The sequence below is a fragment of the Phascolarctos cinereus genome, unplaced genomic scaffold, assembly GCF_003287225.1.
Source record: "Phascolarctos cinereus isolate Bilbo 61053 unplaced genomic scaffold, phaCin_HiC Scaffold_726;HRSCAF=1367, whole genome shotgun sequence".
In the NCBI taxonomy this organism is placed as follows: Eukaryota; Metazoa; Chordata; class Mammalia; order Diprotodontia; family Phascolarctidae; genus Phascolarctos; species Phascolarctos cinereus.
The window spans coordinates 85,157,271-85,172,356 of NW_027556098.1; the positions used below are offsets into that span (position 1 = coordinate 85,157,271).

The 15,086-nt window shown below is 42.1% G+C and overlaps 1 protein-coding gene across 3 annotated transcripts in view; it reads left to right on the forward strand.

Moving 5' to 3' along the window:
* The first annotated feature begins 11,912 nt into the window (after positions 1–11,912).
* Positions 11,913–15,086, forward strand: part of MAP3K15 (mitogen-activated protein kinase kinase kinase 15) — a 153,395-nt gene continuing 150,221 nt past the window's right edge. The window contains exon 1 of one of the 3 annotated variants that reach the window (XR_002325190.2): positions 11,913–13,005. Coding sequence is in view for 2 of the 3 variants with exons in the window: in XM_020989936.2 (XP_020845595.1) it covers positions 12,609–13,005 (397 nt within the window). In the remaining variant the exon portion in view is untranslated. The remainder of the gene's footprint in view (positions 13,006–15,086) is intronic. The other 2 variants (XM_020989936.2, XM_020989935.2) reach the window with 2 other exon arrangements.

Here is a 15,086-nt window from a genome sequence, read left to right on the forward strand (position 1 = left end):
TTTAAATATGTATGATATTAGTAGTAACAATAGTAGTTGTTATATAAAATGTTATTGTTTTTTATTTTTTATTTAATGTTATTATTTCTATCTTATTATTTTTATGTAAATAATGTTATTATGTTTAATCACTGAGCCAGCTGGGCCTTATCATAACATGTGTGTGATGTATCTCAGTAATTAATATTTGGGGAAGGATGCATGGAAGAGATGGCATTTCAACTGAACGTTGAAGGATAGAAAGAATTTAGGTTAAATGTGGATATGGGGAAAGGAAAAGAGGATCAATTAATCAATCAATAAACATTTATTAAACACCTATTAATTACCAGTCAGAATAGCCTTGGGCACTGAGAGGTCAAGTCACTTGCTTAGAGCCAGGGTATCAGGTGAGAATTGAAATCAGATTTTCCTGACTCTCAGGCAAACTTTCTTTCTACTACTCCACACTGTCTCCCAGGGTCAGACTTTAGGAAAATTATTTAACAGTCATGTGAAGGATGGATTGAAAATGGGAGATGCTGGAAATAAGAAGAATAATGAGGGGGCTATTTAATAGCTAACATTTATATGGTGCCTATGTGTGCCAGGCACTGTGCTAAGCACTTTACAATTATTATCTCATTTGATCCTTACAACAACCCTATGTGCAAGTATTATTTCCATTTCATAGGTGAGGAAACTGAGGCATAGAAGTTAAGTGACTTGCCCAGGGTCACATAGCTAGTAAAGTGTCTGAGGCTAGATTTGAATTCAGGTCTTCCTGACTCCAGTACTGGCACCTTGGTATCGCTAGCACCAAGAGGCAACATATTGTAGTGGAAAGAGACCTGGCCTCAGAGGTTCAAAAAGGCCTGAGTTCAAATGTTGCCTCTGACCCATATTAACTGTGTGTCCCTGGGCAAGTCACTTAACCTCTTAATGACCCAAGCAACTTTCTAAGATTCTAAATTTTGGAGCACCTGCCAATTTACATTGGTTAAAGGGAGCTCCTTGCTGGGAATGCCCTCTCCCAGTGAAATTACACATTAGGAACCACTCCCCACTCCCATAGCTGGCATAGTGCCTTGCACACAGTAGGCAGTTTGCATTTTTTGAATTTAATAGAATCGTTCGTTGATCAGTTGCTCTAATTTGGAGCACCTTTTGGAATGTTCATAAAATTTAAGTATATTGGTCTTCTTATGGAAATATTCCAGTGAAAAGACTTTTTGAGGTACATTTTTTTAAAGAAAATGTTTTTAGTAGAAACTGTTGCAAAGTTGTTATTGTAACAGTTGCAGCACTTAAGAGAAGGTTCTAGTTTTACGGTTTCACTCCCAAAGCTACGCTTCCTAAAGTTTGTGTCTGTTGCCACCAGGTGGCAGTACTGTGTCACAGTCACATGGTGTGAGCAGCAGGGTCTGCTTTTCCTGAGATTTATGATGGTGGCCCAATGGGCTGGCTTGCCCAGATTTAACTGTGGCTGGTTTTTTTTTTTTACACACATTAAAAAGAATAGGTGAATATATGAGACTTGTGATTTCTTCAGTTTAGAAACTTCCTTTACCAAAACAATCAATCAACAAGAGAGGGAAGGGAAATCATCATCATCATCATCATAGCTAACATTTATATAGCACCTACTATGTGTAGTCACTATGCTGAGAGCTTTACAATTATCATCTCATTTGATCCTCACATTTTACAGATGAGTAAACTGAGGCAAACAGAGATCAAGTGACTTGCCCAGGGTTACACAGGTAATATCTGAGACCAGATTTGAACTCAGGTCTTCCTGAGTCCAGACCCAGCACTCTATCCGCCATGTCCCCTAGCTGCCCTCATTTATTATGAAAAAACAAACAAGCAAGCATTTATTAAGCACCTATTATTTTCCAGGGACTGTATTAGGTATTGAAGATAGTAATACAAAGAATGAAACAATTCCTATTCACAAAGAACCCTCTCCTAATGAAGGAGTTAACACTTGCATATGTAAGTATATGTTCATAAATATGAAGTGAAAAAATACAAATAAATACAAAAGTTAAATAAAAGTTTGGGAAGGAAGGCACAAGTGGTCGGGAAATTATGAAATGATTTGTGTAGAAGATGGTGTTTGGGCTGTCTTTAAAGAAGAGGGTAGAGGTAAGGAAGGAGTGAATTCCAGCATGTGGGATGGACAGTTTAGAAATACAGAGGCAAGAGGCTGAGTATTGTTTATGAGGAAGGGAGAGAAGGCTAATTTGGCTGGATTTGCAGCATCCAGGCTGGGGATTAATGTCTAATAAGACTCAACAGATAGGTTGAGAAGAGCTTTTAAAGAGCTTTAGAAGCTAAACAAAGTTTATATTTGATCCTAAAACCAATAGGAATTGATTGAGGATGGGAATCATATGGTCAGATCGGTGCTTAAGAAAAATTATTTTGGCAGCAAGCTAGTAAGATGACCTGGATCAATGAGAGACTTGAGGCAGGGAGAATAGAAGACTGTCATACTAATTAATGTAATGTTGGGGATGTGATGCCTTGGCCCCCAGTTCAGAGCATTTCCAGGTATTATTTGATTATTTACTTACTGGCCTTAGCAGATGGACTAAACCAGGTTGAGGGTAACCAACAGACCTCAGACCTCGTAGTGAATTAGGGGGATGTCTACCCCAAGCATGTGAAGACTTCACCCCCAGGGAATGGGTCAATGACAAAAATTTGTTCCAACGGCCACGAATGCAGGTGCTGTGGAGCACTTAGAGCTTGGTCAGACATCAAAGACTCCAAGGTCATCCACTGCAACTGGCCATCACCAATCATCTTGACTTTTGTCCTGCCAGTGGACTTCAATAACTCTGGAAAACAGTGCGGCTAATGACTGTGCAACTCTGCCTCACTTAAATCCATTTGTCTGCAAATCAAGACATCACCCTGTGTGGTCCTCTTTGAAAACAAAGGCCAAACAACAACTGTGTGGTTATGAAAAGCCTTTTTACTGGCTGCTAAGCCAGAATTGAGTGAGCACAAACACACAAACAAACACAAAATCTCTTTTCTCTGGTGTCTTTCAAGTAAAAAGGAAAAAGAAATGCTGCAAGACTCTTAGGAAAGAGGTAATAGCACCTGTTGCCTTATCTCCCTGCGTGGGTCACCATGTATCTCCTCTTACAGATTTATCTCTGTTGTATTTATTCTTCTTTGTTCATTTATGACTGAGTATTGGAAACAAAAGGATAAGAACCCAACTGATTTAGTAAGCTTTGAAAAGTCATCAGAACTATCACAGGTCCAGCAACTAAAGTCCATAATAGAGTCTACTAGTATCTGCAGCCACTGGGTGAGGAGCCAATGTGACCCAGCCCAGCCATGTGTACAGCGTCCTGGAAATAAGGGATGGATTCATCCATTGGCTATGCTGCATCCAGAAGTGAACTTGGTTGGAGATTTGTTTGCAGCAACTACTTTAAGTTTGAGTCCACTCTACCCAGGGACCCAAGTGGGAGAGGAGAATGTGCCTCAGGTTGGAGGTTCTTCTATTTCAAGTTTCTTGCTAAATTGCAGTAAAAGTTCCTTTGTAAAAGCTAATTTACATTAATTGGTTATCAGTGATGTCAAGGTGTTATCAACTGGTTAATTGAGATTGAGGTGCTAATTACTGTTGATGATATTGGGAGGAAGATTAAGAGCTAAAATAGCAAAAAGACACCCTGATCCCTTATGATTACTCTTAGAATCAATGAGGTCAATTGAAATCTGTCTCTGGGGACTAGACCTACCAGGGGAGTTAGGTGTGGGAGAATGATGTTCTTCATCCTGGTTTCCAGCTGGCAGCTTTTTAGGAACCACCCTGTCATCTAAACCATCTTGGTCTAGAACTTCACCAGCCTCTCTTCCCACCGTAGCTGGCTGTTAGCTTCAACAGCTTCTGGTTCTCTGAGGATGGGTTCACATCCAAACCCTGTGGAAGGAGTCCATTCTAGCCCAGTAACATCGTCACTGTGATGGCAAGGATCATTTCTGACTCCAAGGTCCTCTGTGAAGAGTATGAGTTCCATATTCCTTAGGAGCTGTTGCTTTGAATACCCCACCAGCTAGTAGACCCAGTGAAGGAGGTGCAGACATGAAGTTTAGTTGCCAGAAGGACCTTTCGCCAGCATTCCATGGCCACCATGTTCAGGTCGTGAGAGGCTAAGACTGTGCTCTGTGCCACTATCTGGTCAAAGCAGGTATAGCTTATTCCAAAGGAACAGAAAGAGAACAGTGAGGGGTAGGGGCCAAGTAGCATGGCATACTTAATAGAAGATATACTCCCACCAGGAAAGGTAGAAACATCATAGAGAACGTTAGTATTACTAAATAAAGAAGTGATATTATTGTGGAGGTACACTATAAACCACCTGGTCAGAGGAAGGAATTAGATGAAAAATTTGGGAAACAGATAATAATTTAAAAAAAAAACAGGCCAGAGAATGATATTGTAGTGGTAGGGGACTTCAACTATCCCAATATCACCTGGGGTTTCTTTTGCTAAAAGCAGAGCATAATAAATTTATGACTTGAATAAATGACCATTTCATTCTTTAAAAGATGGAGGATAGTGCAGTAGATAAAGCACCGGCCCTGGAGTCAGGAGGACCTGAGTTCAAATCTGGCCTCAACCACATGACACTTACTAGCCGTTACGACCCTGGGCAAGTCACTTAATCCCAATTGCCTCACACACACACACACACACAAAAGATGGAGGATGTACATTTCTGATCAACAAGAACCAGTTATCATTCTTGACTTATCTCTCAACCCCCGTATCCAATCTGCTGCCAAGGCCTGTCGACTTCTCCTTTGCAGCATCTCTCTAATATACCCCTTTCTGTCCTCTGGATGCTGCCACCACTCTAGTGCAGGCATCACCTCATGACTTGATTGCTGCAAGGTGGTAGGACTGCCTGCCTCAAGTCTCTCTCCACTCCAATCCATTCTCTATTCAGCCACTAAAGTGATTTTTCCTAAAGTGCAGATATGCTCATGTCACACCCCCTGCTTAGGGAACTCCAGTGGCTCCCTATAACCTCCAGGATCAAATAGAAAATTTTCTATTTGGTGTTCAAACCCTTTGTAACCTAGCCCCCTCCTACTTTCTCCAGTATTCTAACACCTTACTCCCCAACAAATATTCTTTGATCCAGTGACATTGGCTTCCTGGCTGTTCCACAAACAAAACACTCTTATCTCTCAGTTTTGGGCATTCTCTCTGGTTGGCCTCCATGCCTAAAATGTTCTCCCTCCTTTGCTTCAACTGCCAACCTCTCTGGCTTCATTCAGGTCCCAGCTAAAATTCCATCTTCTACCGGCTTTCACAACGCCTCTTAATTCTAGTGCCTTCCCTTTTCTATTTTTTTTCTTATTTATCCTCTATATTGCTTGTTTGTATATATCTGTTTGCATCTTGTCTCCCCCATTAGATTGTGAGCTCCTCCTCAAATTTGAATTCAGGTCCTCCTGACTGCAGGGCCAGTGTTGTATCCACTGCGCCATTCTCCATCTTTTAAAGAATGAAATGGTCATTTATGCAAGTCATAAATTTATTATGCTCTGCTTTTAGCAAAAGAAACCCCAGGTGATATTTGGGTTCCCTACCACTACAATATCATTCTCTGTGCCTGTTTTTTTAAATTATTACTATTATTATCTGTTTCCCAAATTTTTCATCTAATTCCTTCTTCTGACTGGGTGGTTTATAGTGTACCTCCACAATAATATCACTTCTTTATTTAGTAATACTAACATTTTCTATGATGTTTCTATCTTTCCTGGTGGGAGAATATCTTTTGCCTCTCTTTGTATCCCTAGCACTTAGCTCAGTGCCTGACACATAGTAGATACTTAATACATGTTTATGGACTGACAGACCATTGAAAGAAACATGATAGAAATCTTTAGGGCAAATGACACTCTAACATAGCATCCATAATATAGGAGAGGGAATTTAGGAACAGTCTAACATGAATCCTAGATTTGGGGGAGAGCAAATTTTTGATGGATTCAAGACAAGATAAGTAAGATCTAATGGTCAGAAATTTTGAGGAGAAAAATGGCTGAGGGGGCATGGAAAGCTCTTAAGAATGAAATGTTGAAGATTCAGGCAAGAAATGCTTCTGATGAGGAAGGAACTGTTATGCTTACACAGTGAATTCATTGGCCAACACAAATTTTAAAAGACAAGTTTAGAAGATGTAAATAAAGACAAGAGAGTTAGTAGAGTAGCACAATCCTGTAAGAATTGTGTCGGGAATGTTAAGCCCTGAATGAGCTGAGGGTTGTTTTATTTTGTGTGTGTGTGTGTGTGTGTGTGTGTGTGTGTGTGTGTGTGTGTGTGTGTGTGTGAGGGTGAGTGTGTGAGTTGGGGGTGGGAGGGTGGGGGGGTGAGTTTTAAGCCATTGCTTCTTGGGTTAGATGAGAAGGTATAATAATAGATGATAGTAAGAAATCTGAGCCTCTTAACTCCTATTTTGCTTTATTCTTCCAGGGAGAATGATCATTGAACTAGGACAGAAAAAAAAATAGTAAGGAGTCAAAAGATAAAGGAAGAGACCCAGCTACCCGCAATGAGTTTAAGTCACCACTGATGGATCAAATATACCCTAAGATACTGAAAGCACTGGCGGGGGACTCCCATAAGCTCAAACCTCTATTGGCTGTGTTGTCTTCATATTACGGGCTCAGTGACTAGCACCCCAGTTCCATTTAACCACTTAACATCAGGTTAGCTTTTATAAGGAGGTATTTATTTCAAAAACATAGTAAGAATAAATATAGAAATAATTCCCTCCCCCCATACCTCAAGGCACTATCCTTCCCTATTTCACTTTAGTCTCTGGGAGGGGAAGACCCTCAGGGTTTCTGGCCAAAGCAGAAAAAATTGCCATTTACATTCACTCTGAGCCAATCAGGGCCCAGACAATGACCAAGTGGGCCTTGGCTTGGGACTTATGTTGGTCAATCAGTGAGAGTCAAAGAGCACTGAATGAGTGTTACCTCAGTCAAACTGAAACTTGTTAAAGACTTTAGCTTAAAAAGGCCTAGGTCTCCCACTGTATCCAGGGCCATCTCCAGTCATCCTGATCTATAGCTTGCCACTGGACCCAGCTGGTTCCAGAGGAGAGGGTGAGGCTGGTGACTTTGCACAGCCTTCCCTTACTTAGTTCCAATTTACTTGCATGTCATGGCATCACCTCCCTCATGTCATCAGCCTCTTTGAGACAAAGGACAAACAACAACAACAACAATTAGCCTCTGGGAAGGGGAGGCAGTTTAGGCTCACAGTTTAGCTCAATTCTTACATAGCATTAGTCCCACCAAGTTAAGTCCGAAGCTCATCTTTACCCTTATTCCTCAGGGTATCTCTATTAGGCTGGCTACACTAACCAGCCTGGATTCTTGTACTCCAGAGATCCTAGGCTAGCTCAGAGACTCTACTCCTTGTACCCAGAAAGGAAAGGGAAAAAAAAAACCTAACAAAGCCAAAATTCCTTTTCTTGGGGCCACATGGCCTAAAGGGGTGAGGAGAGAGAAAGGCCCTGGGGTCTTCCTTCCTTATTTTGTAGCCTCATGGGCTGTGAGTGAAGGAGTCTCACTCTTAGGAATGCTACCAAGGCCCCAATGGTACTCAGTTAGGCAGTTTTGAAGATGCAGACAGTGGTGGCTATGTAGCCAATGGAAAAAGACTACTCCTATCCGTTCCAAAGCCTGATGCAGAATGTCTACACATGTTCCAGTTTTCCATTCTCCTGGAATCAAGTTGACCAGTATCTTCCACATCAGTGATGCTATTTTACATGGTCTGGTATGAACCAAACCACCAAGACACCTTGCTTTTGCTTTATCATTTTGTAAATGTTTCATGTTTAAGAGTCAGTATTGCTATTGTAACTATTTTGTGCAAATAGGATGCACATCAGTGATCAGTGAGGACTAGAATGGTTGGTAGTAGGAATGTATACTTCTCACATCAAAGGTTATGCCAGGGTTCTCCTGACTCCAAGGCCAGAGCTCGATCCACTGCACCACCTTAGCTGCCCCATGAGTTCATATTCTGAACTTATATTGCCTTTAGCTGAAATCTTGATTTGGTAAATAAGTCCAGTGTTTGTTAATTAAGGTACCTTTTAGTGTTTTTTGTTCTCCTTGTTAAGGAAATTAATTGATTTTTATCAATTAAACTTGGCATGAAATTATCGTAGTCTGTGTCTTTGGCTTTTCTTCTGTCCATTACCCATTTTTCGTGGTCAATATTAGTTTGAATGAGTCAGAATGAGTCAGTTGTTTTAATGGTACATCTTATTTTTTTTTATTTGCATTTTTTTTCCTTCTAGATTCATGTTAATGTTGTTTTGCTCTAACAAGTTGGTGGTCTAACTGTACAGACAACTGATTTAGCAATGACTCCCTCATAAGTAAGTAGTCATTTTCCATCTATTGAAATGTGACCAATTTCATTTTTGGGGGGAGAGGTGTTATCAGTACATAGCACCTCCAGCATCTACTGATTCTTCTTGAAGATAGAGTTGATGATATATATGTGACGCACCTGTTTAGTCTATGAGTATTTGTCTCTTCTCATTCTTTATTTCTGATCCATGTTTTCTAATGTATTTTTCACTATTCTCATGAATTCCTACTTTGATTTGAAGCCATCAATTATCCAAAATATATTATGTTTTCGCTCGGAAAGTCGTATCAAGTTCTTCCTGGAACTTCTCTACTTTTTATTGCTCTGAAACAGATGCTGCTGCATTAGCTGGAATAATTTTTATAGCAGTCTTTTAAAAAAATTTTCACATATGATCACTGCAACAGGAGATGAACAAATATCCCATGAAATGATGTTTCTGATTGTCTCTGGATATAATAAGACCAACTGTGCCAATTACTGTATTTGCCTCTCTAAGGAGAAATTGTGAGCTCATCTTTCCTCTCAGCAGTAATTCCTTCTTTAGTTTGCTTTTCTTTTTCAATGAGATTGAATGATTTATTTCCTCCAGTAATCTGAAGCAAGCATGGAATAAGCATTTATTAAGCACCTACTGTTTCAGGCACTGTGCTAAGTGCTTAAAAATATCATGTCATTTGATCACATTTTGCCTACTTGTTGGTCATTAGACAGGAATCTCCATTTACAATACCAACAGCCCAACTGACGTTTATAGATGATTTAAAATAGGGGTTCTTAACCACTGGGTGTGCACATGTGTCATGAACCCTTTTGGTAGTCTTTTACTTTGCTGACATAATCTTGGAGTACCCAGGTCCCTTCTACACTGTCATGAAGCACCAGAGTAGGACTTTGTGAAGCAACATATGAGCACAAGCTAATGCAGTACATTAATATAATAAATAATAATAATAATGTTACTATAATAAATAATAATGAGCAGAAAGAGTAAGCACTATTGGTACTTTGGAGTCACTAATTATAGGGTTTAGAAGGAAATGGTTGGGGTATCAGGATAAGTCTGCAGAGATACAAATCTTTGGGGGATTGAGAGGGGAAATGTATGTATGTGTATTTATTCTAGAATTTTATGCCATAAATGAAACTTTAATTCATTTGTCATCTCTTGTATTTTTTTTCCCCTAGGTTTCCATTTTTGACTGGATAAGAAATATTTAAGCACGGCATTACTAAGTGAAAAGTTCTGCCCCCCCCAAGTGAAATACATTGTATTCAACCAAAAGTGCTGAGGACATTTATAGCAATGTAGACAGAATGCTCAGGGAGAAGAAACCACAGTTTTCCATAAAGCCCAGTATACATTTTTAGTTGTTCTTTTTGTCATTATTTGCTAAAAAGAAAAAAAAACTATTTATATTATTTTTTTCAATACAATTTTTTAATGAAGATGTTGTCATGCTGGTCTTCCTTCCCTTCTCTTGTTGGTGAGTTCCTTCTGGAGGCCTCCATTTTGCAGATGGGGAGAGGCTGGCCATGCTTCATTCTTTTCTCAGCTATGATTCTGGCTCTACTAGACTTTGCCACCAAACCCAAACACTGATACTTTCTATTCTGTCTACCACTTTTTCAGTTCCCTTTTATGCGTTGTGTTCCTCCATTAGAAGGTAAGCTCTTTGAGGCCAGGGACTGTCTTTTTTTTTTTTTTGCTTGTATTTGTATCTCTAGGGCTTAGCACAGTGCCTGGTCCATAATCAGAATTTAACAAATTGCTTGCCAGGCAGTCCTTTGATGATCAACTCCTATCTATATTACAACAAAATTAGTCCATAGGATTTGCACTTGATAGTAGTAATGAATAATGAATGGTCCAATTAAACAGCTAAACATATGTGGGATTTTTGCTATCAGCTAGGGCAGCTGTGTGGGGTTGTAACACTTTTCAGGTGTACAAATTGCTGAATGCAAATCAGAGAGGAAAGTACTGTATGTAACAGACAAGCAGAGGGAACAGTATTTATTAGCAGCCTAAGCCCTGCTTTATCTCTACTCAGCAGGATTTGTTTTAAGAGGAGAAAATTATTCAAGCAAAATTTCATAATGTACTGTTTCATTATACTTGGACAGCAGGTCTCAGGATGAGAGTTAAAAGAAAAACTGTTAGGAAGGACTGAAATGGGTGCTGGTAAAAGCACCCAAGCTTTACTTCTTGGATTAATGACAAATTATTTTGGAACAAGCATTATTTTCCTTTCAAATCCATAGCACTCATCGAGATAACAGCAAAATGAACAGGTTCTTAAGAAAAAAATGATAACACATTGGAAAGAAAAACTCTGTGTCCTGTTAAAGTATCATATGGAAAAAGACACTTTATTAAAGTTCATCTAACTTTTCCAATGTTCTCATTTCCTTTACTTCTTTATTAATTTACACTAAGCCTTTGCAATACATTTTCAATTAATTGGTCACATACCTGCGTTTTCTCTTTAAGGACAAACATTGTCTGGGAAAGACAAAGCTCATAATTTCTCTTCTGTCTGAATTATGCCTGTCAGTTTCCACACTGGTGCTTTTTATTAGCTTAAAATGTTTTTCTCAGGTTTCTGGTTTTGCTTTGCATGTCATCATTAAAACCTAATGGAAAACTGCAATGTTTGTTTTCATTAAAAAGAATTGTTTACTTCTCCTTTCTAACAATCTAGAGGAGTATCAGCTGAGTGTTTCCAGTATATTATCTCTAAGCATTTAAATTAAAATCCTTTCTACCATATGTGCACAAAAGTTCATCATAAAGATTACTCTGGTTTCCTGGGACTTGATAAGGTTGCGCAGTAAGGTCCGTTTTAGTGAGTTAGATGAATGAGCAATATGTTCTCAGGCTTATGGCCAGAATATCCTGTCCAAGGTCGTGGTCAAAGTCAGACACCTGCCTAAGAGGGAATACTAAAATCAGAGTGGTCTTTTCATTAATCACCCGGATCTTGGTTCAGCGTTTAAAATTTAAAAACTTTTTTTTTGCATGAACAATTTTAAAGTTTATTTCTTAGAGAGTTGACAAATTCCTAGCGCGGATGTGCCAACTGCAACTTCCCCGACAGCCCAAAGTCGTTGGAAAGAACAGCTGCCAGCAGGGATGGGGAAAAGGTAAAGCAACGTGCACCGATTCTGAGGGTCTTTAGAACCTAACCCTGGCGGGAGGCCCGAGGAGCTACGAATACCTAGAACCTCTTTCCCCGCAGGGTCCGACTTTTGTGCGCTGCAGAGCAGGCAGGAAGAGGGCAGGGCTCTTGGTCGCTGACCCATACCTATATCAATGCCCCAAACCCCAGCCTCTGGCACCTCCACTTTCAAAGGACAGTGCGGGGCCAAAGAACCCAGCCAGAGGCTCCGTGCGTCCGGCGCCCCGGGCGCTTCTCTACTGCGGAATCTACCAGCACCGCCCTCTGCTGATCAGCCAGGGAAGGCTTGGGGACTGCCCCGAGGGTCAGGGTCAGGTCCGTGGGCTGGCTACCAGCTGACAGCGAGGGCAGCTGCAGGCGGCCCACGCCGGAATCCCGCCTGCTCCAGGCCAACTAGGACTTTTAAAAATCAGGCGGCTGAAGAGGCGGGTGGACTGCAAGGAGAACCGACCGACTGACCGCCCGCCCAAGTCCTTGAGGCCAGGGGTGGAGGGTAAAGGCCGGCCCCGCGGGAGAGGAGGGGAGGGGAGAGCTGAGCAGAGCTTGCAGCTCCCAGTTCCTGGGGGCACTCTCCACCCCCTCACGATTTGGCTCTAGCCCCGAGGGAGGGAGGGAGGGGGGCAGGTGTCAGGCTAGAAGTTTTAATAGCTGGTTATTGCTTCAGGGCTTTGCTGCTAGCTCAGTTCTCAGCCAGCCCCGGCTCAGCCGGGTCAGACCTTTCTTATCTGGCTCTAGAATTTCTCTTTCCTTTCTCTCTGCTTCTAAGCCAGGCTTTTGCAATCCTAACCTAACGCCCCGGGCCACCTTTCTCCCTTCTCTCCTTCTCCACTCGGAGACACCTTCCTTCTTTCTTCCCTCCGGTCTCCTCCACCCTGGGCCACCTTCCTTCCGTTTTCCTTTCAGTCCTCAGCCTGGGTTCTGGTGGCCTGTCCCTGCCTCTGCCCCCGCTCCTGACTGGGACATACATGTGAGGGCGGTGGGACAGGGAGGTGCAGGTAGCCCCTATGGAGAGCGGCGGAGTGGGCAGCGGCGTTTCCCCCATTGGGGCGCCTTCGGCCGCGACGGAACAGCCTCAGCAAACCCAGCAGCAGCCGCCCCAGCAGCCTCACCCCGGGGGAGATGCCGGGGAGCTGGCTGGAAACGGGCTGGATGGGGCAGGGGTGGCCCCCGACGGCGGGGAGGGCAGTGGTGGGTGCCAGTCGGGAGGCCGCCAGCGCTCTCTGCGCGCGGTCTATGTGCTCAACGACAGCCCCAAGGGCGGGGCGGGGTGCAGCCCCGAGGCTGGGGCTCTGCAGTGCCTCCAACGGGCATGTGAGGCGGAGGGGGCCCACCTTGCCACCGTCAACTTCGGGGAGCTGGACTTCGGGGAGACTGCGGTGCTGGACACCTTCTACGATGCAGGTGAGAAGCAGGAGGAGAGCTCCGGATTCGGTCCCCACAGTACTGCCCTATAGCTCCAGGCCACTGGGGATCAAAGGATTTGGAGCTGGAATGGACCTTATGGGTCTTCTGGCCCAACCTCCGAATTTTACAGTTAAGGAAACTGAGGCCTTAGGAGGTGAAGTGACATTGCCCGAGGTCACAGCTGGTAGGCAGCAAAGGTGGGATTTAAATTAAGGTCTTCTGACTTCAAATCTATTACTCTTTCCGCTATACCACAGTGTGCTCCTGTATGGTCCAACCACATCATTTTACAGAGGAGGAAACTGAGGCTCAGAGAGCTTGTGACCTTCACTAGGTCACACAGATAGGAAGTAGCAGAGCCCCTGAATCTAGGTTCTGACACCAGTTTCCCTGTTCTATACCAAGACCTTTCCTTTTCAACCTTTCCAGTATACATCCTGGTTTGCTTACCTTTAGGGCTCTACCTTTCTTCCCTACCATAACTATAGGCTTAGAAGCCTCATGCATCATTTTTAACAAGATCCTTACCTCTTATTTAAGGGATTTTCAAAAATTGCATAAAGCTTTTATAATTTTCCAAGGGCCTTAATATCCATTATTTTGTTTACTCTACACACCTTGTGAGAAAGGTCATGCTTTTACATACTTTTTCATACAGGAAGAGACCTTAAAATGTCATCTGGTCAAATACCCTCATTTTACAAATGAGGTTTGTAGAGATATGTATGACTTGCCCAATGTTATTGAGTGGCAGACCCAGGCCAAAATATGTAAACCACTTTGCAAACCTGAAAGTGCTAATATAAGTGCTGGCTGTTAGTTATTTCTACTATTACATGGAGAAGTGCATGGCATTAGAAAGCCACTATTACTACACTATAAAGTGTAGGGAAGATAGTATTATCTCCTTTTTATAGATGAAGACATTGATAGCACTAACAACCATTTATTTAATGTTGTTAAATATTAGATACACATGGAAACAAATCCTCCACTTAAGTGTTAACCAATCCTGTGCACATAATCAAATGCATAGGTCTCATTCACCCCTTTCTCTCTTTCTCTGTGTGTACACACACACTCACACACTCAACACACACACTCAACACATTCCACACTCACACACTCACACACACTCACTCTCTCTCTGTCTCTGTCTCTCTCTGTCTCTCTCTCTGTCTCTCTCTCTGTCTCTCTCTCTGTCTCTCTCTGTCTCTCTCTGTCTCTCTCTGTCTCTCTCTGTCTCTCTGTCTCTCTCTCTGTCTCTGTCTCTCTCTCTGTCTGTCTCTCTCTCTCTCTCTCCCTTGTCCTTACCTGGAGAACCATGCCATGTTAGGCCTAAAATGGATCTTGCAGATTTTCTGATGCAATCTTCTCTTTTTTTTTTTGTCAGATGAAAAACTAGAGGCTCATAGAAATTAAGTGACTTATTATAGATCACACAGCTAATTAGTGAGAGTATTGGATCTAGAAGGGGAAGGGAGGAAAAGGGAATACATAGAAGGGAAGAGAAAGGAATACCGTGCTTTTGCTATGTGCAGCTAGGTGGCAGAGTGTTTAGAGCTCTGAGCCTGGCGTTAGCAAGACTTGAGTTCAGATTTGGCCCCAGACGGCTGTGTGACCCTGGGCAAGTCACTTAGCCCTGTTTGCCTCCGTTTCCTCATCTGTAACATGAGCTGGAGAAGGAAATAGCAAACTCCAGTATTTTTGCCAAGAAAACCTCAAATGGGGTCACAAAGCCAGACAACTGAAAAATGACTCAACCCTGTGCCAGGAACTGTGCTAAGCACTTTACAGATATTATATAATTTGATCCTCTTAACAATCCTGGGAGGTAGGTGCTGTTATTGAGGTTGAGGAAAACTGGGCAAACAGAAGTTAAGTGACTTATCCAGACAAAAAGCATGAGTCCAAATTTGAACTCGTCTTCCTCCACTTTATCCATTGCATCACTTAAATGCTTAGAACCTTGTTTTCAGTTCTTAATGTGGTGCTCATGCCACTATATATCATACTGTCTCTCTACTATGGTATTCTTATGAACTTACTTCCCAACATAGCCCACAAAGTATCCGTTA